The sequence below is a fragment of the Pleurodeles waltl genome, chromosome 6 (assembly GCF_031143425.1).
Source record: "Pleurodeles waltl isolate 20211129_DDA chromosome 6, aPleWal1.hap1.20221129, whole genome shotgun sequence".
Taxonomy (NCBI): domain Eukaryota; kingdom Metazoa; phylum Chordata; class Amphibia; order Caudata; family Salamandridae; genus Pleurodeles; species Pleurodeles waltl.
Genome location: NC_090445.1, coordinates 729,932,655 through 729,957,314, shown reverse-complemented (window position 1 = coordinate 729,957,314; position 24,660 = coordinate 729,932,655). Strand labels below are relative to the sequence as shown.

Sequence of the window (24,660 nt, the reverse complement as noted above, 5' to 3'; positions counted from 1 at the left end):
ACTAGTCAACGCACTACTTAGAACAGCTTCCACTAGGTAGCATCCCAGGGGTGGAGGGGGGAGTTACTGTGTCTGTTAGTAGTTTGCACACATACAACTGGAATTATGCCCTCTGTCAAATGTTGGCTTGTTCCTATTGCCTGTGATGTTCTTGTATTTGATCCTGTGTTATAAATGCTATAGTTATGTGGAACCTGATTTTATGCAGGCAGCAGCTAATATGAAAATTACATGAAACCCTCATCATGCGCACACTGTGTGTGTGTCTTTGAAAAGCAATAAAATCTGTTTTGAAAATACTACACAATACATGCTGCGTCCTCTGGTCCGCACAAGACGAAGAACGCCAAGCACACCCAGTTATGCAGACTCTGCTACTCATGGGAATGGGATATCACCTGATAATGTGGATATATAACCATAAGGGAACACATTTGGTCCCCACTGACGGCCAAATGGGGAAATTACAGTGCTTAATTTGTGCTTGTTGTTTCCGGTGCTCCGCACCGGCACTTATTTTTCAGGGCCGGCGCTTATTTTTCTGCCTCAAGCATTCACTGCGAGCAAAAGACACATATGAGAAAGACGAAGGAAAGAAAGACGGAAAAGCGTCACAAAGGGAGAAAGCTTCAAGAGTCAGTTGGCGGGGTAGGGAGTGGCTGTAAATGGATTGAAGCGGCCTGTGATGGCTTCAGGTTTACTCTGTGTCAGTATTCCGTGTTGGTGCATTTAATTGCAGCTGCCGCGTGTTTAAGAGGAGGGCTTTGGGCATCGGCACATTTTTATTTACAAATTAAGCACTGGGAATGATATCAGACAGGTGCTTCGTGACACTGAATGTTAACAGGCTCCGGAATTTCCTCAATCAGCGTCTTGAAATGCCGCGTTTAAAATCATACAGTTCTCTATTTGACAGCAAGCCTTCCTGACGCCAGAGCAGCTCAACGGCTACTTCCCTAATGCACCCCTCATCTGCCACCCTGCTATTCGGCTTCTGCCAATCTGCAGCATGTTGTGATCATGCCAGCCCTAGCCTCTTATTGGCATTCGGTATATAGCATATTACAGGAGGTCACCAAGCTTACTGACATTGGTGCCCTTGGTATTTTCTAGAATAGCAGCATCACAGGGTGAGAATGCGCTTTGCTGGCATGACCCCCCTGTTCTCTAAAAGAGTACTCATTCTACAGCGGAGAGAAGCGCAAGCCCCAAGGCAACTGCATGGCATGGTGCGCTGCAGAAATGGGGGGAGGCCAGGGGTGAGGCCCTGCGCTATGAAGACGTCTGGCACCTTCCTTATAAACCATTTTTTATGGCCTGGGATGCTCTCCTGGAGCATTTCCTGCAACTCACCTAGAATGATGATCTGCCCCAGTGAACTCCAATATCAATGACAGCACCGCGTGCACAACATCCACCGTTGCTCCCGTCCTTCCCTCCCCAGTATCTGTATGCGCTTGTCTGCACTCTGAGTCCCCCCGATGTGTAATCACTCCTCATTTTAGCCAGAGTAACTAGGAGCTAGCCACACCCTCAGTCCAACTCCTGACTCAAACCACTGCATGGTTGGAGCCTCGCTCCGTCTTCTTCTAACATCCTTCACACGCAACAGCCCCATCTACCACTGAGCCCGAATCGCCATTTCTCTCTTCCAGTTCTGAGTCAGATAGACATATTGGCATACCACTGCTTAGTGTACTTACAGTTCTCGCCCAGTACAGAAATGTTCTAGCGGCTGTATTATTTGACTCACTGACTTGCATGTATGCTATCATTTAGCAATCACTTGAATTGTGGTTAGGTACTGTTTCAGAATAAAATGAGCGACATGCAATCCTGTCTTTGTTTGCAATTGAAAACCTTAATAAAAACATTAAAACAAATCTAGAACCAGATTCTCTTTCTCTAACAGTCATTGTGTTGACCCAGTGATCTGCCAAATCATGCAGAATCCAATGTATTGCATGGATGAATGACAACACGTTTTGGGTCATTTGTGGCGTGATTCCTGTCGGATATCTAATTCCTTGTTCTTATGTAAAACAAAATCACTCACTACTTTCTGACATAATTTCAGACTAAATTATCAACCATAATTTTTTTCTCCACAGGAAGTGTTGTCCCGCCTTTTTAATGAGCATTACCAGCTAGAAGATGTGAGCTCCTTTGGCCTCCAGGATTTCCTGTCAGCAGTGTGGAAATACTCGCCTGTATGCCGGGTAAGTTGGAGGTGAATTGAGCTTGGCTTTGCTGAATGCATGATGGCAAATTGACAGGAAAATTGTTTCTGATGAATTCTTCTAACTGCACATTCCTCACCTTTAGAATACTCTTCAGGCGCCATCCTAGATCCGGAAACATTTTAAAGCAGGGATTCCGTTTACTGCTAGGTGGCTCCATACAGCTGCGCATTGGCGTTGTTCAATGCAGAAGTGACGAATGGAGCCGCAGTTCCTTTCTGTGTCTTCAAACACGTATCTGGAGCTCCGCCCCCTCTTTGATCAGTATTTTATGATCTTCAGTCCCGAAATCCAGTGTGCAAAGGAACAATGATCCCCCCTAAAACTACATGGTTAAAACCCTGCCATGTCACTACAAAACTGATGTGGGTAATGGAACCACTGAATGGTTGCCTTTAGTGTTTAGGCTCGGGCATGACTTCAAATCATGTAATAAGTTGTCCTCAAGCAATGGGAAGTGGGTGGGGACCATGAAGCATAGCTGTACTTCGCTAAACATAGGAAGAAGTCACAGACCTTATGTAAGTCCCACTCCAAGTTGTTGGCAGGGACTAGCTCCTGCAGCCAATCCCAACACAGGTCTTTGTCGCTGTTAAAGCCATCCGGTAAGTCAAAGCCCAAGTCAAATAATAACATGGCAGGAAATAATAAGGCAATAATAACAAGTGGCAGGATCGGGGACTCACACTCATCCTGCCATTTTATCTAATGATAAGTCACAAAGGTGTCAAGATGCCACTCGATCTTGCTCTCAGTCCTTATTTGAGGGGCCAATTCTGCTATTGATCCTGACAGCAGGTCGAGGCCTTTAAGGAGTCCATGCTATATATTTTTGACAGTGTTCTACCTCCATCTATGGTACCTTTAGGCCCCAAGAATGTGCAAAGGCCATAAGTCGGCTTATCACTAGCGGATCTGCCAATGGTGCCTGCTGAATCCCTGGAATCAGTCTTGGGCACTGCACTGACTTCCACTTTGGCCCCAAGATCTGCACGGTCCCCCTTTCATCGACACCGGTACCAATGTTGCTCATGCTCGAGGTAGATTGGCGCTGGGTGCTGACTCTAATATCTTACCCTGAGCCAAATCAGTCTCGACCCTGACCAAGGTAGCACTCTGACTCCACTTCAGGACACATTGTTCCCATGCCAGCTGATTCTGACAATATACCTTCACTACCGTGGAGACATCCTCAGATGCTCCATTATCTTTTTGGTTCTGAACAGAGTTTACTACCACCTGGAGATGACACTGGTGATGTAGGGAAAGACTTGCTCTCACATTAAGAATACATTTATTTACAGCAGGCCAGTGGTCTTGATGCTTCCCATAATACAGGGTTGATTTCCCCCTTGGGCTACGAATAGAAAAGAGTGCTTACTATGCCCTGGTATTATGACTTGCGGCTGCTCCTTGACTACAGCTGTCCTCTGTTTAGGTTAAAAACATCCTCACAAGAGTTTTGCAACCTGGACATGCTTCCTATGATCCCTTACTCCATTCAATGAAGCTCTGACACTCAAATGGGCCCTTGTTCTGAGCCTTTCCCTTACCAACCAGTTAGCAAGCAGATGGACAAACAGGTCACACCAGTGCCTGGCAACCCTCATTTTCTTATTCAGCACCCTACTCCCGAAGATTTGGTGGACCAAGCTTCAACCTCAAAGTAAATGACAATTCATTCCCCACAACCCCCTAGAAAGGCTGTCCCTAGGGGGATTGGGGAAAAGGATTGAGGCATTCGGAAAACAAATGTTTTTTTCTGGCCAGCTTAACCTTTAGGTTGGTCAAACCAGTTTGCCTAATAGGTAAATATAAGCACACCATCAGGGACAAACTCTTGCTGCCAGTCCCAGAAGAATTTTTGGCCTCCTTGGCTCAAACGACTCAAGATGGTCAGGATACAGCCAAATATGTGATTGGTGCTGGCCTGGATACTGCTGATTGCTTTGGGCACCAGTCGGCACTAGTGTGGTGCTCCGTCAGTAAGCGTGGATGCAATCCATAGGTTTTTCAGACGATGTAGAGGCATCCCTTATGGATGTGCCTTTCAGCAGATCCCAGCTGCTCGGCAGAAAAGCTGATTCTGATTTAGAATGCTTTATGGAAAGTTGGGCCACATGTGTTCCGTGGGCCTATAGGAATTTTCCTCATCAGTTTCGGCTTCTCCAACGCTACGCTATAGTGTTGGCATATGGCAACTCCAGTCTCTTCGACCCCACTGCAGTCACCTCAGTCCTTACATGGCAGGGGACAGATTCAGCAGGCAATACTCAGGTCAACATGGCTATCCGGCTTACCAGCCAACCTCTTCTGCGGCATCAGTCTCCAAGTAACTTTTAGTTTGTCCGTAGCAGCTCACAATCACCTCTATGGGAGGTAAGATCCAACGTTTTCTACCAGAGCAGCAATCCATCACATCTGACAGATGGGTCCTCCAGATTGTTCTGTTTGTTTCTGACCACATTGGAGTGGGGCTCAGAGGGGCACCTATCAATCTTACTGCAAGAAGTGTGACCTCTGATTTCCAAAGGAGCCATCAAGACTTTTTCAGACTTGCAAATAGGGTCAGGTTATTATCCTCGCTATTACCTCATACTGAAAAAGAATGGAGAGCCTCAGCCTATTTTGGACCTTCACTCCTTGAATTCCTTCTTGCGGAAGGGCAAATTAAAAATGCACACACTGGCCCAAGTTCTGTCTGTCCTGTGTCCGGGTGACTTGAGAGTAGCTTTGGACCTTAAGGACATGTATTTTCAAATTCTTGTCCTGCAGTCCCCCAGTCTTTACATGCAGTTCAGTGTTGCCAAGAAGCATTTTCAGTTTGCCATTCTCCCCTTTGGCCTCACCAGCACCCCTCAGGTGTTCAAGAAAGTGATGGTGGTGGTTGTTGCTCATCTTTGGAGGGTGGGAAGGTCTGTTTCCCTACCTTGATGACTGCCTATTGAATGTGGGCTTACCACAGTCAGTCAAAGACCACCTCCAGACAAGGGAAAAATTGATATCATCATTGGGGTTCTTGTGAGCTAAAGAAGCACCTCACTACTTCCCAGAAGCTTCTTTTTATAGGAGCTGTCTTTGTCACAGTACAGTTCAGGGTCCTCCTTCCGTCAGAACGTGTCCAGGACATTCAGGCTATGACCCCAATGTTTCAACCTCGATCCTAGACCCTGGTGGGAGCAGCTCCGAGGCTTCTTTGACTGCTAGCAGCTGCATCCTGCGTATCAGCTGTGCCAGGTGGAATCTGCAGGTTCTGCAATGGGGTCTGAAGTCTCAGTGAGCTTAGCACCAAGCCAGGCTGTCAGACGCCATCCAGGTTTCAGAGAAGACTTCAAAATGTGCAGTGGTTTCAGCTCAACTGCAGTCTATGGCAGGTCCCATTCCTGCCCCATCCAGAGCTGATTGTGGTGATGGATGCATCATCTGAGAGGTGAAGATCAGAGGACTCTTCATCAGATGAAAACCAAGCTCCATATCAGTGTACTGTGGTTGCCGGCCATTCGTTTGGCCCTGAAGGCCTTGTTGCAGTCCATCAAGTAGAGTCTGGTGCAGCTTATTACATACAACACAGCCACTATGTGGTACTGCAAAAAGCAGTGCATAGTGGGCTCCTGGGTCCTGTGCCAGAAGGCTGTGCACCTTTTGGAGATAGTTGAAACATGAGTGTCTCACATCTCATGAATCACCTGGTGGCTTGGAATCATTGAACGCTGCCGTGGACAAACTCAGTGAATGGTACCTGATGAATCACTAATGGTGTCTGTACCACAAGATGGCACAGGGCATATTCTAAGCATGGGGAGAATGCTTGCTAGATCTCTTTGCTGCTGCCAATTTTGCACATTGTCTAAAATGTCTTGTTTTGGAGTTCCTAGGAATGCTCTTGCTAGGCAATGCATTTAGGCTGGATTGGAACTCTGGACTATTGTATGCATTCTCAATCAGTTCAGGAACAACTGGGCCCAAATTATCCTAGAGGCACTGGATTGGGCTAGGAGAGTGTGGTTCCTTGAACTCCTGGGTACGGGTATCCTACCTCTGATCAGGCTACCACTTCAAGAGGATCTCCTGTTGCTGCAGCAGGGTTTCCCACCTGAATCTGCACAACTTGCACTTCCATGTGTGGAGATTGCATGGCGACAGTTGACTGCATTTGATTTGCCACCTCAAAACTGTAGATGCTTTCCTGGCTGCCCTTCCTTGAAGTCTACCTATTATGGGCAATTCAGCAAATGTGTAGCCAAGACAGCAAGAGAATGTGGCGTAACAGCCTGAGCTGCCGACTTTGAAGCAGGAGGAACCAGGTTTGAATCTCTGCATCAGCTCAACATCCTGTGATTCCAGCCAAATGACTGAATCTCCCCATGCCTACAATTCAGCACCTTCAGACCCTCACAGGTGATTTGCCATGCTTTACAAATCCCAAGTTATTATTTACGTGCCAAACTATTGGATATTTTGTTATTTGTTTTGTCTTTGGTTCAGCAAGGTTTAGCAGTGAATGATTTTAAGGGTTATTTAGCTCCCCTATATTGGCTTTCTGCATTTATGGACCCACTGTCCACGTTTAAATGACTTGTTGTGAGGCATTTTTCTACGTTTGACCCATAGGTGTCCTCCCAGACCTTCCTCGCAAACCATTTGTGATGCCACAGTGGGACCTTAATTTAGACCTGACATTTCTCATGTGTCTTTGAGCTGAAGCACAGCTGCTCTTTATGACTTCTGACCCTAAATGCTGTTACCTTCATCATGATCACTTCAGCTTGCTGTGTGAGTGAGCACCAGGTTCTTTCTGTGAAACCACCCTGCAACACTTGTTTTCCAGACAAACTGGTGCTGAGGACCCAGGCGGCTTATTGCTAAAAGTCGAGACTCCTTTTCACGTAGGGAAATCCATCACTCTCCCAGCATTCTTTGCCCTGCCTCCCCCCCGTCGAAAGAGGAGGAGAGGCACCATCTGCTGCACCGCTAAAAGAGTTTTAAGCTTTTATATCGACCACACCAAAACCCATCCAATGGACAATCAGCTTTTGTGGTGCTCTCTGGGGCAATGAAGGGCAGGCGTACAATGTCATGCTGTGACCTGGGCATCAATGTACACAGTCGTGAAGCACTACTGCTTTGACAGCCAAGTCCGGCTGGAAGAGAATTTCACCCATTCATCCCACCAAGATGTCTTGGTATGAGTCTTCTCCAGAGACCTTCCACCTTCGGGGGTGGGGAGCCAGGATGCTGCTTTGGTATCTATTCTAAAGGTGAGCGATCGGCTCTTAGAAGTATTCATCTAAAGAACAAATTACTTACCTTTGGTAACGCTCTTTCTGCTGGATACTCTAACTAACTGCAGATTCCTTACTTCCCTTTTATGTACCTGTTCTGTGGAGTGAGTGGTCTCTTTTTACCATCTGAAAAGGTCTTGAATTAGGTATTTGCACACTGGTTCTCCAATTGTTTTATGTGCGTACAAGGGTGTGCAAAAAAAGAAGCAAGAAACTGATGTCGGTGGGAAGGGATGATGGCTATATGTGGCTCCACTCCATCACTTCCAGGATGGAACAAAACAAACTCAGAGCCATGCAGTGCTACCTAGCAGTGCATTAGAGCACTGATAGGAAAAGCTTCAGGCTCCATCTGGTGCCTGGGGAATGTTCTAAAGATAAGGAATCTGTGGTTTAATAGAGTAGCCACCAAAAAGAGTATCAACGAAGGTAAGTAACTTGTTCGCCTTCTTCTGAGGGATGGAGTAAGTACTGTAAATTGCTGTGTTGCCTTTTCAACCTCGACGTTCAACAAGACCTCTAGTGTAGATCGATCTACTACCTTTTGAGGTGCATGTGAGCAAATCTCTTCCCTCAGTATGTTATGATATGTCATGTTATCCTATTTTCACTTGATCAAGCGCAACAAATCATATCCTAAAGTCTATCTCGGCACTCGGCCAGCGCAGACAAATAACCAATTACTAGAACAGCCAGGTTTTCAGCATTTTCCTGAATGTGATGAAATCAGCACAACAGTGAACACGGAGAGGCAGTTGATTCCAGGTGGAGGGGGCCGTAAAGAAAAAAGCTCTACCACCATATCTCATAGTACAAACATGGTAGATAATCAGGAACTCCTTATCGCTAGATCTTAAGGTGCAGGAAGATGGATAGCGATGCAATTTATCCTTTAGATAGAGCAGGGCGTTGTCCTTCGAGCACTTATGGGTGAGACAACAGATCTTAAACAGGATGCATATTCGGACAGGGAGCCAATAAAGATCTCTCAGTATAGGAGCCGAAGAGGAGCCTGATGGGAGATTACAGACCAGAGGTGCAGCCGTATTTTGCACTACCTGGAGTTTAGGCAGTAAGGTGCAGTTGACTGCCATGAACAGTGCATTATTGTAGTCCAGGTGGCTTATAACCAAGTCAATCATGAAAATAGGGTGCACTGCTCAGGGAGAAAAAAACACCGGTCAGACAGGGCACTACTTAAAGTAGAAGACAGGGCCCTCACACACCCAATGGGTGTCATGCTTCATCATAGGGCCTGCTCCTTGTCGGGCTGGCGCTGCAGTGTCCGACCGGCCCCTCTAGGGGGCTCTTTACCAGAGATCTTTTTCAATGTGTGCCATAGTGGATCGCAGGTGTAAATTCAGATCTACGAGGAACAATAGGACCTTTCTCTAGGGCTGAAGGATTAGTTTTCTTTAATCCCCCTCCCCCTTTTTGGTTGAGTGTAGCAACATTATTTCCTCTTCCACTCCCTTTGTTTGTAATCTCGACCTAGACCCCTCATATAGAATAAAACATATAGTCAGTAGGGTTTGGAGCCATTTTTTAACCCACCCCTTCTAGCTTCTATTGTTCCTCCTTGTACCCACTGATTTTCCTCATGCAGTCTCACCTAGGTGACATCTTAAAATCTTGTCACCCTCCCAGGCTCCCAGCAGTAGCATGAATCAGATTCAGGTGCAGTTTCAAAAACAAGTCAAATGCGCACTAAGTTTGCATTTCGCAAGGCTCTTATGCCTCTGGTGTTTTGGGTAATGTGTATAGTCTCTCATGCACTTCCTGAGTGGATCCGACAACCTCAACGTCCTCTCAAGTGAAGGCAGTCTCGGGTCACTGAGGAGAGAAGTCATGGCAGCATCTGTGTACATGCAGCTGCCTGACTCAGTTCAGCTATGAACCTAATTGCTTATGCAGGCCAGGCTTCTGCGGCTCCATGCAGCCAAGTGATGGGAGTCAGCTCAGACTGGGCTTCTCATCCTCCTTAGTACAGACCCAACCAGGCTGGTGCAGTCACTGAAGCATTTGTTGACCCGACCAGGCCAGTGCAGTCATCACAGCAGTTGTCCCCCAATAGGTCTGGTGCATTTGCATGCCTAAGCTGGCCTATGAAGTAACCATGGTAGTTGTAGCCCCTGTCACGCTGACACGTACTGCTGCAGCCAAATCAGACTAATGTATTCACAAACGCTTGAAGTGTTTCTTGCTCTGGGGGGGGAGGGGGGGAGAGGGGGTGAGGGGGAAACAATGACTCCTTCCTCTTAAGATGGTGCTTCTATATGCAATGTGATGTAGGTAGGTATAACTGGTATCTCCAAGATGAGTCACAAAAGTTTAGGAAAATCCAGAGCTGGCATAAAAACATTCCAAGATAATAAAAGAGTATTCAATCATTATGCCTGAATAGGATGCCATGCACTAAACCAATCTACCAGTAGAGGCACTACATTGAAGGAAGTGGATATATAAAAGAAATTGGAAATCCTAACATAAAGATAAAATTCAGGGAAAAAAATGTAGGCTTATGGGCGAAGAAGCTGCTAAAAAGGAGCTGGACTCATTTGTCACACAAAGTACTGGTACGGAGGATTCATTAAATAGAAGACACCAGAAAATGAGCTACAGGTAATATGGGCTCCATCTTTGAAAGGGAAAATGAGTGGCAGAACTAAATTATTATTATTATTTTCCTTTCCAAGTTCTTGAACTGGGTGTATGTGCCTCCTATCTAGTTCCCAACCCAATTTGCTCAGATGTAATCTATGATTTAAAAAAACTAGGCACCATGATGGGAATCAGTGAAGCAGAACTCCAAACCTCATCAGCAATGTGTGCTGAATACATCAGACATGTGAATAGGTGTCAGACCCCCTTTCATAGGGCCACGGGACACAAGGGTTACTGGGCCAACTGTAGAGTCGAGGCCTTTAACCCCTGGTATCCCGTGACCCGACCCACTGTGGATGCTGACGATCTGGGCAAAGTACCCCTTCTGCACTTGACTCTGGGTGATAGCTACGGTTGAGCAGTCCAAGACTCCCTTGGGGGATGGGAAGGGGGCGGATGGGGAAGTGTGATACAGGTTACTGAACACTACTCAGAACTCAGAGCATGCAGAAGTAACAATAAATCAATGTTCAGTCAAATACATATTTTCATATTTAAAAAAAGTATTTTATTTCTGACTTTACTCATTCAAAGCAATATTATGACATACATGAGCAATAACACGTTCCCTTTGAGGTTGGGGCTCTAGTGTGCCTCTGGCAAATTCCTGTCCCACCCGGTAGGGTTATTCCCCATTTATTGGTGGTTGGATCCAGAGAATGCTCACTAGTAAGCATTAACTCAAGACTCCACTCCAACTCTTAGCAAAGTAGTCAAAAGTGATCCCATTGATGTGGCAATTCACTCACACCTTCACCTCAGTTTATGTGTGTACTCCAGTACAAGTGTCTTTGCTTGCTGGTGACCCATGGGCAGGCGATTAAAAGTTCTTGGGCAACTCCCTGAGCCTCAGGTATCTTTGGTAGCAGCAGCCCTTCATGTCATATGGGATTGCTGTACCGCTACTGGCGAAGATGTCGACCTAAAGCGCATTGTAGTCCATTTCACAGTGGCCCCTCCTGGCGTACAGGGTCATCGCAACAGCTGCTGAGCTAGCTTCTCTCACCTTGCATGGCACCCCACTCACAGTAGCTCTCTCCTGGCATACAGAGATTGCTGACTAGAATCTGCTCATGGGCAATGACCCACTCGATACAGCAGCAGTCACCTCACCCATCACTAGTGGTCTGTTCAGTTGGGCTTACAACTGGATTTCGCTCCCTTCAATGCTCTCCTCCCCATCACAGGGCACAGTTTTCTTGGCAAACAGGCAGGCACTGGCGTTCCAGGCTCCAGGGCAGGTGGTCTTGATTTTCCTGGGTGATGGCCCCTCACCCAGCAGGGAGACTAGCAGGCCTTGGCCCCTGTCTTAGCCACAGACAGAAGTCTTGCAGAGCTTCCACTCTTCACATAGCCCATCTGGCTGCTTGGCAGATGACAGCTTTTGGAGTCACAACCTCCCCGTCTTATAGACCATTTCCAGACACCAAATGTGATTTAGGGTCTAGGTCTTAAAGTTTTATGTTGAGATTCTGCTTCTTTTTAAATGTACACTTTTCCTCTCCCTCTTCTTTTTGAAAGCCTGTTCATCACAGCAGGATAGGCTCTGAAGCTTACAGTCCCACAACACAGGTCATGGGAGTGACAAGGGTTTACACTTGGATGTCAACAACAGTGATATATGCCTCAAAAGGGTAATTCTGGCCTCACAGCCCTACACTTTATAATTCTTCTATGAGTCCCAGCTTCTTCCTGAGATGTGTCCCTTTCCTTGTGATCCCTCACTGAATCAAAGAACACCCTTTGAAGTGTACAGGGTAGACCTGGTCCCCACCTCCCCAGTGTGTGTCCCACCCAGCTACCAGGAATGCAGCAATCCACAAATCTGTACAGGGACATCTCTTTACCTCCACTCCATGTTTTTGCCTGGCAGGTCTGGGCTTCCCAAAACGGAACTCGGTGTCCTTCATTTAATGTACCATTACAGGCCCATTTGCACTCAGTGTATGCACACATATGACCTGCTTCATGTTACCTTTGTGTATTGTGCCAGTCCAGGCACACATACATTCAGCACACTGCTCAGTACTGTAGCCTTTCTGTATTGTGAATGTGCTACTTGCCCATAGGCCACACTTCACCATGCGCTGGTTGAACATCAATTTACTCTTCATGTGTTGTATTGTTCAAAAGCACACATACACCCAGCACATGCTTTCACTGCGCATACACTTCAAAGCAAAACTCTAATGTAATGTATTCCTCTCAGATATACATACAACCAGTATACACACTCACCATGAATCCACTGCACAGCACTTCTCTAGCCCTGTAGTGTACCCTTCCTAGGTACACATACATCCAGCACAGTCACCACTCCTGCTCTACGCAGCACTTTACATCTAACTGATGTAGGCCAAGGGTGAGTTAAGCACACAGCATTGGAACTTTAAAAAGGTGAGTGATCTGGTAGGCCTCACTCCAGTGATGCAGGTTAAACAAGTACCTGTTCACTCATACTGATCACTACACAGGATGCTACCACCACAGTGCTTGTGCTGCTTATCTACTGGTGAAGGTAGTAGCCATCCCCACCACAACGAGGGTGGCTCTTTGGGTGCCCCTTCTTGTCCAACAATCACTGAAATAAACCTATGACATGGCACACACACACATGATCTGGTTGCCTACGACGACAAAAATCAGCATTAGGCATCCTGACAAAAGCACAGTTGGGCACTCAGGGCAGGGGTACACGTCAGTAACCATGCAGAGGACTTTTCCGTCCCAACAATAGTACTTTGCATGGAAAAGCATTCCATTGGAGCAAAAACAAACTGCTGCTGTGAAGCATCACAGAGGAGAGGTGAATGTGTTGGAAGGTATGGCGCACCACAATGCCATACCAAAGCTACATTGTGCGACAGGAGCACAAAATGTGTCAGCTGGTGGTGTGCACAACAGTAGCGTACTTTGGCAGTGGTTAATTGTCATGAGCGCCATATCAGTATAGTTTTAGCAGTGTGTACACAGCTCTAAGTTGCATGGTGTAATATATTTTGGAATAACATTGCCTTGTAGAATAACATACTCAACTGATTTCAATTAGGACATCAACTCTGATGTGCAAGATCATTGGCAGTGAATGATGAAGGACAGTTATGTCTATGCATTTAACAACAGTGAGTGAATTTTGATATTTTGATGGTTTGTGGTTTTGGATCAGAACCATAGCATCATATTTCCTCTATTGAATAGGGCCACAGTTAAAATCCAAAATCGAAACCTACTGAAGTAATAAAACCTCCAGGGCAGGGCTCTGCACGTAGTCTCACACAACATCACAGATGATGTCACAATTTGCATCATCAGTGTAAGAGAGTAGAATATTATTTGGGGCAGGCTGTTGTCCAACTCAACAAATAATAACAGTATCCATTCATGGTGAACCCCAGAAGTCGCTAAATTAACCTGGGCTCAACCCTCTTGTAGCTATGGCACAGAGCAGACAATCTTAAATTTGGGCAATTTATAAATTATTTATACAGTACCAAAACAGTAATAAAATCACAATGCAATACAATAAAAATCCCAAACCGTATTAGAAAAATAGAGTAAGTATTAATAAACAAAATGGCATCAAAACATCAAACATCTAAATAGAGGAACCAGAGCTATGAGTTTTTAAAGTTTTAAGAAGAAATAGTGCTAAAAAGTGCTAATCACCAATAACAGTTTATGTTTGTGATAAACCAGGGACTAGGTACAATTTGAGGTTGACCATGATGGATCCAGAGTGGATTCACCAAGCAGGGTGGTCAGGTCAAGAATTTTACCTTGAGACTTAGGGGGTCATTCCAACCCTGGCGGTCAAAGACCGCCGGGGCCGGGGTTGGCGGGAGCACCGCCAACAGGCTGGCGGTGCCCCGCAGGGCATTCTGACCGCGGCGGTTTGGCTGCGCCGCCATGGGGGATTCCGACCCCCTCACCACCATCCTGTTCCTGGCGGTTCCGACCGCCAGGAACCATTTTTCTCAGATCCTCAACAAAGGCTCCCAGGCTTTAGGGGAATCATAGAACTTCAGACATTGGTTCAGCAAAGACCTTGAGCAGGGTGCAGTGCATTGCCAGTTGTGACTGGGTAACTGGTGATGCAGGATGAAGTGGTTCTTCAGCTTCTTGTATCCCTTCAGCCAAACAGGTCAGTCCACTGGGCCTTGGAGTCTACTTCTTTGTCTTGATTGCAGGAGGGAGCAGGTCCAGTCCTTCAGGCCTCATCTCAAGTTACAGCAAGCAGGGCTCTGTCCTCTTCTGATCTTCTGCAAGTCTATGAAGTGTTCTGAGGAGGGTTCTTTGGGGGTGCCACCTTTATCCTTGGCACTAGCTCGTAGTTGGGTTGTAACTCCTGGCTCCTCCCTAACCAATGGGGTAAAGGTCCCCAAAGGCAACCCTACCTACTGATTAGGCATAACAAAGTCAAAGGTGACCTGGAGTTACTTGTGTTCCCTCTTCCAAGGGACCTCATCTGGCAATTTGAATTGGATTGTTCACATGAGAAGCAAGGTCAGTACTGATTTGACTTAAGCAGGTCTTTGTCTAGAGTGGCACTGTGGGAAAACAACAGTGGTTTGGAATGTAACTGTAGGAAGTTGGCTCTGTATATACCATTTCAAAGAAATAGTGTGCGCAGAGTCCAAGGGTTCCCCTTAGAGGTAAGATAGTGGCAAAAAGAGATCATTCTAATGCTCTATTTTGTGGTAGTGTGGTCGAGCAGTAGGCTTATCAGAGGGTAGTGTTAAGCATTTGTTGTACGCACACAGGCAATAAATGAGGAACACACACTCAAAGACAAATTCCAGGCCAATAGGTTTTTGAATAGAAAAATAACTTTTCTTAGTTTATTTTAAGAACCACAGGTTCAAGATTTACAAACAATACTTTAAATGAAAGGTATTTCACTCAGGTATTCGAGGAACTTTGAATAATCACAATAGCATGTACAGTTTTGACAAAAATGCCAATAAGCTATTTTAAAAGTGCACACAGTGCAAAAATCAACAGTTCCTGGGGGAGGTAAGTAACTGTTAAGTTCACAGGTAAGTAAAACATTTACAGGGTTTCAAGTTGGGTCCAAGGTATCCCACCGTTGGGGGTTCAAGGCAACCCCAAAGTTACCACACCAGCAGCTCAGGGCCGGTCAGGTGCAGAGGTCAAAGTGGTGCCCAAAACACATAGGCTTCAATGGAAATTGGGGTGCCCCGGTTCCAGTCTGCCAGCAGGTAAGTACCTGTGTCTTCAGAGGGCAGACCAGGGGGGTTTTGTAAGGCTCTGGGGGGGAAACAAGCAGGCACCGAAAGTACACCCTCAGCGGCGGCCGGGTGCAGAGTGCAAACAGGCATCGGGTTTTCTATAGGAATCAATGGGGAGACCCAGGGGTCTCTTCAACGATGCAGGCATCCTCGGGGTCGCCACCACCTGGGCTAGGCAGAGGGTCGCCTGGGGGTCGCTCCTGCACTGGAGTTCGGTTCCTTCAGGTCCTGGGGGCTGCGGGTGCAGTGCTGTTTCCAGGCGTCAGGTTCCTTGAAGCATGCAGTCGCGGTCAGGGGGAGCCTCTGGTTTTCCTCTGCAGGCGTCGCTGTGAGGGCTCAGGGGGGTCAACTCTGGCTACTCACGGGCTTGCAGTTGCCGGGGAGTCCTCCCTGTAGTGTTAGTTTTCCGCAGGTCGAGCCGGGGGCGTTGGGTGCAGAGTGGAACATCTCACGCTTCCAGCGGGAAACGTGTGGTCTTTAAAAGTTGCTTCTTTGTTTCAAAAAGTTGCAGTTTCTTGAACAGGGCTTCTGTTCTCGGGAGCTTCTTGGTCCTTTAGATGCAGGGTAGACCTCTGAGGCTTCAGAGGTCACTGGACCCTGTTGGATGTGTCGCTGTTGCAGTTTTCTTCAAAGTAGGGAGACAGGCCGGTGGGGCTGGGGCCAAATCAGTTGTCGTCTCCGTATTCACTGCAGGGCTTCAGGTCAGTAGTCCTTCTTCTTCGTTAGGTTGCAGGAATCTATCTTCCTCGGTTCTGGGAGCCCCTAAATACTCAGTTTAGGGGGGTGTTTAGGTCTGGGAGGGCAATGGCTACAGGCCCTGAGGGTGGCTACACCCTCTTTGTGCCTCTTCCCTGTGGGGAGGGGGGCACGTCCCTAATCCTATTGTGGGAATCCTCCATCTGCAAGATGGAGGATTTCTAAAAGTAAGAGTCTCCTCAGCTCAGGACACCTTAGGGGCTGTCCTGATTGGGGAGTGACTCCTCCTTGTTTTGCTCATGATCTCCTCCAGCCTTGCCGCCAAAAAGTGGGGCAGTGGCCAGAGGGGCGGGCATCTCCACTAGCTGGGATGCCCTGTGGCGCTGTAACAAAGGGGGTGAGCCTCCACCCAGTACAGGCTTTGTTCCTGGCATCAGAGTGACAAAGGCACTCTCCCCATGTGGCCAGCAACATGTCTGGTGTGTGGCAGGCTGGCAAAAACTAGTCAGCCCACACTGGAAGTCGGGTATGTTTTCAGGGGGCATCTCTAAGATGCCTTCTGGGTGTATTTTACAATAAAGTGCACACTGGCATCAGTGTGCATTTATTGTGCTGAGAAGTTTGATACCAAACTTCCCAGTTTTCAGTGTAGCCATTATGGTGCTTTGGAGTTCGTGTTTGACAGACTCCCAGACCATATACTCTTATGGCTACCATGCACTTACAATATCTAAGGTTTTGCTTAGATACTGTAGGGGCATAGTGCTCATGCACATATGCCCTCACCGGTGGTATAGTGCATCATGCCTTAGGGCTGTAAAGCCTGCTAGAGGGGTGACTTACCTATGCCACAGGCAGTGTGAGGTTGGCATGGCACTCTGATGGGAGTGCCATGTCGACTTAGTCATTTTCTCCCCACCAGCACACACAAGCTGGCAAGCAGTGTGTATGTGCTGAGTGAGGGGTCCTATAGTGGCATAAGACATGCTGCAGCCCTTAGAGACCTTCCCTGGCATCAGGGCCCTTGGTACCAGGGGTACCAGTTACAAGGGACTTACCTGGGTGCCAGGGTTGTGCCAATTGTGGAGACAAAGGTACTGTTTAGGGAAAGAACACTGGTGCTGGGGCCTGGTTCCCAGCACACTTTCAAATCATAACTTGGCATTAGCAAAGGCAAAAAGTCAGTGGGTAACCATGCCAAGGAGGCATTTCCTTACACTACCCCTGAGTGATTGCCAGTGATTAGAATTTTTGCAAGTATTGCTCCCATTATCTTTTGATTGTTATGCCCTAAGTGACCAATGATATGCACAAACGTGGGTCCCTTTTTCACTGTACCATAGGATCCAAGCTATATCTCACTGACGATTCACAACAAGGCCGAAACCAGGCCTTGGCTGATTGTGTTTCCTCATGAAGGAACTCTTGACTCGTAGTTAGGGATTGTTTGTTCCCAGGAGGATCAGGGAAAATACTGATATGAATAAGGCTGGCCTTTGTCTTGAGTGGCACAGTGGACGGTGAACAATACGTGGGATTTCTACTCCGAGCGATTGCCTGGGATTAGATTATTTGCAAGCATTCCTCCCATTGCCTCTTACATGATTGATATTGCATGTTGTAGCATATTTGTGATGTCATTGTGATCATATTTTATGTGTCATATGGAAAATTAGCAGTGATCTCCTCTGTAATGTAATTCATGATGTCATGAGTAATGGAGTGAAAAAAGTATGGTTGAATAACTACCCATACATGAGAAATTTCAGTGCATTATAGCTCTGGAATCATAACTATAACGTTGTTCAGACTGACTATTGAAGGGAACTTTTGTTTATTTCTAACATTTATTAACGTGTACTATTAGCAGGAACCTATTAGGAAAGTATTACGCACCTTGAGTAAAGATTTTACAAAATAGTTCTTGAGGTTTAAACTGCTATTATTTTTTCGATACCAGCAGTACCTGATAAATGTGGACTGTGGCACCTTTAGCGGTGCATTTTGTTCTGTAGGCCGGCCCAATCTCTGCTTGTAATAGTCAGTGGCAGAAATTCAGAGGACCACTGTCGAGGGCATCACATTTTGTGGCAACTACCCCTTCCCCTCAATGCCACATTGACATGGCCTGTGGATCCATGCATAGAAAATAAAAGCTGTATATACCACTCACATGGTTAGGGGTGGCGGGGGGATGGAGAGAGAGAGAGAGAGAGAGACAGAAAGTTTCAGCCATATCCAGGAGTCATGATCGCAGTTCAGATTTCTGATTTTGAAACATTTAAGTGAGATTCATTATGACGCCCGCGTATTAGGCAGTATAGTACGTTTTTTCTGTCTAAGCTATTGGTGAGTGGCATTTTTGCCAACATTTTCAATCATCGTTTCTTCTTGGTGGATTTCAAGGATTTTGTAGGGTAGTGTTGTGTGCGTACGTACATTCCTTGGTGGAATGTATGGCCGGTGACACAAGGGAATTCCAATGTCTATGACGCTGGAGTTCCTTTCGAGTGAGTTGAGCCTGGATGCACTGCTGAGCAGACCTGTTCCCTCATTGCACTGGCGTACTTAATAAAGAAGTGGTTTCTGTTTTACTTCCACCATCACCAATTCAATTTGGCGACGAGGATGGTGGGAGTGTAGCGGCCTGAAAGTACGACGACTGGCGTTTTGGTTATCTTCTCGCTTCAGCCGGCGTCTACTGGTGGCGATCAATGACTCCACACGTTGTCGTGAAGAAGGTTATTTCTGTATTTTTTCTATGATTATTGTGTTTTGGGGCTCCGCTTCTTTTCTATATACGCGCTCCTCACTATGGCATGCGGCGCGAGCAGAAACCGTTTTCACTCTGTCATGAGCTGCTCAACGCGCATTGGATAGTCGCGTGCGCTCGTCTCCTGGTAACGGGCACGTGTCCTGGAAGAGTCCAAGCATCTCCACGGGAACGGAGACTCAACGCGCATTGGATGGTCGCGTGCGCTCGTCTCCTAGCAACGAGCGCGCGTCCTGGAAAAGCCCAAGCGTCTCCAAGGGAACGGAGACGCAACACTTGACGCGTTACCTAGCGTCATCTCATGAGGATTGGAGCGTCTCCATAAGAACACAGCGCTACAACGTGCGTGTGGAGCGTCTCCAAGGTAATGAGAGACGCTCTGCACGTTGTCGCAGCGATTTTCTTTTAGTGTGGTGTGCGTTTTATTATTTTTACAATTAGAACACACAATAGTTTATTTTATTTTTTTACATATAAAAAAAAAAGGAGCAATTGTTTTTAAATGAAGGGAGCAGGTCTGAAGAGTTATTGTTAACAAGCCAATTGCTACATATTTTTTTATTTATTGTACTAATTTACTGGAACTGTGCATCAAGGCGTGGGTGACATGGCGCAGCCTAATTTTACTATTATTCCCCCACAAGCATTTTATGGCTGCGGGAAGTGCCCCGCTTGTTAAATTGACAGAATGGAAAGACTATTTTTTGGACTATATAGGTGCCATTGATATAGAGAATAAAATGCCTGCGGAACTAAAGAAAAGACTCTTACTACATTCGTTGGGGCCCATTGGATTGAAAACATACAATAAGATGCAGAAAAGTTCTGTCAGTGGAGACGGATGTGTTTTTAATGCGGAAATGCAAGATCTTGACAAATATTTTGTGCCAAAGGTTTGTGTTGGAATCACTCGCTACAAGTTTTTCCAAAGAAAACAAGAGAAAGGGTAGTCTGTGGATGACTATTTGGCGGACTTAAAGAAATTAGCCCTTGATTGCAAGTTTGGTCCAATACATGATGACCTGATAAGGGATCAACTGGTTATGCATAATAGCAACAATCAATCCATCCAGGAAATATTATGGATAAATGGTGATTCCCCGCTAGAGGAGATATTAGCCATTGTAAGGAAGGCGGACATTTCAGAGAGGTGTGTCTGAGTTAAAATCAACAGAGAAAAGTGTCAACAACGTTTACAAAGTGACTAGTCGTAGAATGTTGAAGGAACAGAAAATCTCACAAGGTAGTGACGGTGAGAGAAGGTGTTATGGATGTGACGGCAAGGAGCACCTGGCATATGCTAAGACGTGCCCAGCCTTGAAACTGAAATGTAGCAAATGTGGTATTGTGGGCCACTTTGCGAAGGTTTGCAGGTATAAAAAGAAACTTGTCAAATGTATATTGGAAGGTAATGTTCACACGAGAAGTGAGAATGAAGAATATACCCGTGAGTCCAGAGAAGTTGCGGAGGATGGGAATTTTATTTTGAACATCACTGATGCGGAGACCAAAGGGAAACCATTGTGAATATGGAGATTGGTAGAATTCCAATTACTATGTACGCAGACTCTGGCTCACCTTTCACTATCGAAAATGAGGAAGTATGGAATACGACGTTCGTGGATAAAATAGGCAAACAATTGTTACAACCAGATGTTCGGCCGGAGAGCTATACAGGAGATAAAATTGACTTGCTAGGTTTCAGATGGCTTCTGTTCTCCTTCAAAAATAGAAGTGCCATGGGAAAGCTGTATGTATCAAAAAGGGGGCCGTCAGTCCTCGGATGGAAAGATCAAGGAAGACTTCAAATGGTCTTGGACCCCAACAGCAAAGAAAAGGTGTTGGTAGTTGGTGATGGGTTTTCTTTGCCACGGAGATGGAAAGGAGATTTCCCAGAGTCTTTGATAAACAGTTGGGGAAATTAGTAGGTTTAGAACATGAAATAGTTTTAAAGAAAAATGCAGTACCTAAAATTCATAAGGTGAGGTCGGTACCCTTGATGATAAGGGATGATGTTTCAAAAGAATTGGAAAAACTGATACGGATGGACGTTATTGAACCAACAGAAAGTGCAGAATGGATTTCACTAGTGGTAATTGCTCGACGCAGCAATGGAAAAATTTGCTTATGCGTTGATTTAAGATATTTGAATAAAAATATTGTGATTGACCGCTTTCCACTACCGAAAATCACCGAAATGTTCTCCAATCTTAAAGGTGCCTGTTGGTTTTCCACTATTGACTTATCTGCTGCTTGTCATCAGATTTCCCTGACAACTGAATCGAGAAAACTGACAGCCTTTATCACACCTTTCGGATGCTTCCAGTACAAGAGGATGCCGTTTGGACTAGCGTCTGCGGCTGCAGTTTTTCAAAGATTAATGTATAAGTTGTTTGTGAATTCATTGGGAGTGATGTGGTTCTAGGACGATATTTTGGTATTTGGATGCGATCGGAGTGTGCACGATGAGAGATTGAGACATGTGTTGGGGGTGTTGGAGAGTAAGGGTTTGACCGTAGAATTGAGCAAGTGTAAGTTTGCCAAGAGAAGTGTGGAATATTTGGGGCATGAAATCAGTGGTGAAGGAGTGAAACCGAAGGCGTTGTTGGTTGACGCCACTGTTAATGCAGCGACCCCCACTACAAAGGAAGAAGTAAGGTCATTTTTGGGTATGGTAGAATTCTGAGCGAAATTTGTTCCAAATTTTGCAGGGAAGGTTTATAACTTGAGACTTCTTCTTAAGAAAAATTCCCGATTTGCATGGAATGAAGTATGTGAACGTGAATTTGAAAGCATCAAGGCGGATTTGAGCAAGGTAGCGAATTTAGGGAGTTTTGACCCTGAATTGGATACCTTGGTGACTACAGATGCTAGCAATAAGGGGCTAGGTGCCGTTTTATCTCAGAGAGATAGAGATGGAAGGGAGAGGATAATATTGTTTGCTTCCAGGTCGTTATCACCTTCCGAGGAGAAGTACTCGGTTATTGAGAAGGAGGCCTTAGCGTGCGCCTGGGCTTTAGAACACTTCCGTGCATTTATATGGGGTAAGAACATCACTCTTCAATGCGATCACAAACCCTTGATTAAGTTACTCACATCAGAAGGTAGTGTGTTGGCATCTGCAAGAATATTGAGGTTGTCCATGTGAATGAAAGATTTCATATACCGCATTGTGTACGTTCCCGGGAGAAATAATTTAATGGCGGATTGTTTGTCAAGGTTGCCGAGTCCGTTGGAAGGTTGTGTTGATGATCCTTGGGGTGATTTCAGTGTTGCTCTAGTACATGATGCCGGTAGTTCTGCACTTGATAAGGAATCTTGGGGTAAAGAGATGGAAGAGGATCCCATTTTGCAATTGGTGTTGAAGTTCATTTTAGAAGGTCGGGCTAGGAAAGACCAGCTCACGGAGCAGAGTAAGTACTTCTGGGAGGTTAGGCATGAACTTTCTGTAGAAGGGAGTATCATTGTGAGAGGGGATAAAATCATTCCACCATGTGGTATGAGGAACGTTGTTTTGGATTTGTGCCACGAAGGCCGTTTTGGCATTGTTGGGCCACAATCAGTGGTTAAAGATCTATTTTGGTGGCCGGGAATGGACAAAGCGGTGGAAAGGTTTGTAAGGTCTTGTAAAGTATGTTCCTCGGCAGACAAAAGTTTGTGTACCTTGAGACCACCTATGGATCAGGCATTCTTGCCCAGGCAGCCTTGGGAATGTGTTGCTGTAGATTTGTTTGGTCCAGTGGGAGATGATCAAGAATATGTGGTTGTTCTTATTGATTTATTTTCTAAATGGCCAGAACTTGGTATAATAGGGAGAGCGGACACTGCTACCGTGCTGGAGTTTATGGACAAGGTATTTCTATCAGAAGGTATTCCTGCAAAATTGTTGAGTGACAATGGTGTGCAATTCGTTTCTGATGCAGCAAGGATGTATTTTGAGAGAGTGGGAATCAAACACAAAACTACGTCTTTGTACAATTCTAGCAGTAATGGTACTGTTGAGAGATTTAATAGGGTCATCAAAAGCGTTATTCAAAGCTCTACGGGGAAATGTGATTGGCACACTGCTGTGCTCAAGCCAGTGTGGACTAACAGAATCACTGAGAATGTTACTACAGGGTTGAGTCCTTTTGTTATTATGAGAGGGAGGAATCCTAGGGGTAAGCATAACCCTGCGTGGTTATGTGATGCTGGTGTGGAACACTGGTCAGTGGAATTGGCGAGAGACAACTTAGACAGATCGCAAGAAAAGAACAAGTCGTATTATGACCAATCTCATCATGTGAAACAGGTCAAGATTGTTGTGGGTGAATGGGTACGGGTTAAGAAACCTTATAAAGTTAAGAAGAGTGAGAGCCAATATTTTGAACCAGAACAGGTGATGGAAGTGCTACATAATGCTGTCAGACTGAGTCATGGTAGGGTTTGGAATCTCAAACGTGTTGCTTTACTTAACAATAACCAAAATACTATGTGTGAGGTTGATGGAACGAAGGATGAGGAATAAGGTTCTGATTGGTTAGAGAATGAGTTGAAGGGTTTGAGAGCATCAAGGGAAGAAGACAGCTCCCCTTCCTCGGCTCAACATGGTTCCATCAGTGAAAGAGAGGAGATGATTAATGAGTGTGAAAGTAGTGAAGTGTGCGGAAGTAGTGAACCTGACCTTGATGTGGAAGGTGCAGTGCAGGTGGAGAAAAGGAGAGTGACCCTCACAGAATTATTAAATATTCATAGCTTATATTGAGTGCACAAATGTGGAATTGGATCTGTCGAGGAAAGAGATGTAGGCTGGTGCCACCTCACCTAAATTATGAGGGAGAACAATTGCATTTTGTTTCATAGAGTCAAAGTTAGATTTGTGGGTCACCTATCAAAATGTATCCATATCTTAATGACCATTTTCTACTACTCTACTGATTTTGGGAGAGAGGGGGAGTAGGATACGTATTCTGCTTACAAAAGGACTGTACCCATCCTGTTCTTACAAAACGTCAACATCTATTATTATTTTTACAAATATTTTGAAAGTCACAGGACTTATTGACACCAAACCAAATCTGGAAACCGAATTGCACCACTCACTAACTTCTACTTTGAAGTCAGTCCATTCAGTGATGTTTGCTTCGTCAACCGTGTTAGAGGTGAATTAACATATTTCCTTTGGACTGACCATCTCTACCACAAAATTAAGTTGCTTTTATTGACTCTATAATATAAACATATTTGGCTGCCTATGTATCTGCTTGTTTATTCAATTCAAATATTGCTAAATATAATTTGCTGACTATCATAAAGAATTCAATCTGAATGTCAATTCTGTGAGGGGTAAGCGATTGCTTCTTGGAAGGGGACCAGGTCAAGCTGATAATCTGGAAAGTCTGAAATCAACAAACCTGAGCTGAAATCCGACTTTCTGCACCTGATCAATGTGTGTGATCCCGGGTACATACTCCTTTTTAGGTCCGCCCATAGACAGTGTTATTTATCTCTTCTGAACCATGTAATCAAAAAACTTCATAAATAAAAATGCATAAATGTATTGAGGGGCTCTTGACCAAACAGTTCATCCACTGGTCTATTAAACTGTCCGTTACATTTTGCACCTGCCCTCCATATCACGCAGCATGGGTCAGAGGGTCAGCCTACTGCGGCCAGTGGCTCTTTTGCACTTTCATGCCAATAATATGCTTGTTCTCCTACAATGTGCACTAAAACTAAAAGGTATTTGTAGGAAAGTGCCCCTTTTTGGCATGGTC

General features: G+C 45.6%; 1 protein-coding gene across 3 annotated transcripts in view; it reads left to right on the top strand.

Annotated features, from left to right (window-relative positions):
* The window catches only part of LOC138300212 (restin homolog), an 898,198-nt gene that overhangs the window by 740,435 nt on the left and 133,103 nt on the right, over nt 1-24,660 (top strand). For all 3 annotated transcript variants that reach the window (XM_069239250.1, XM_069239251.1, XM_069239252.1), the window contains exon 18: nt 2,112-2,219. In XM_069239250.1, the coding sequence (XP_069095351.1) occupies nt 2,112-2,219 (108 nt within the window). The remainder of the gene's footprint in view (nt 1-2,111; nt 2,220-24,660) is intronic.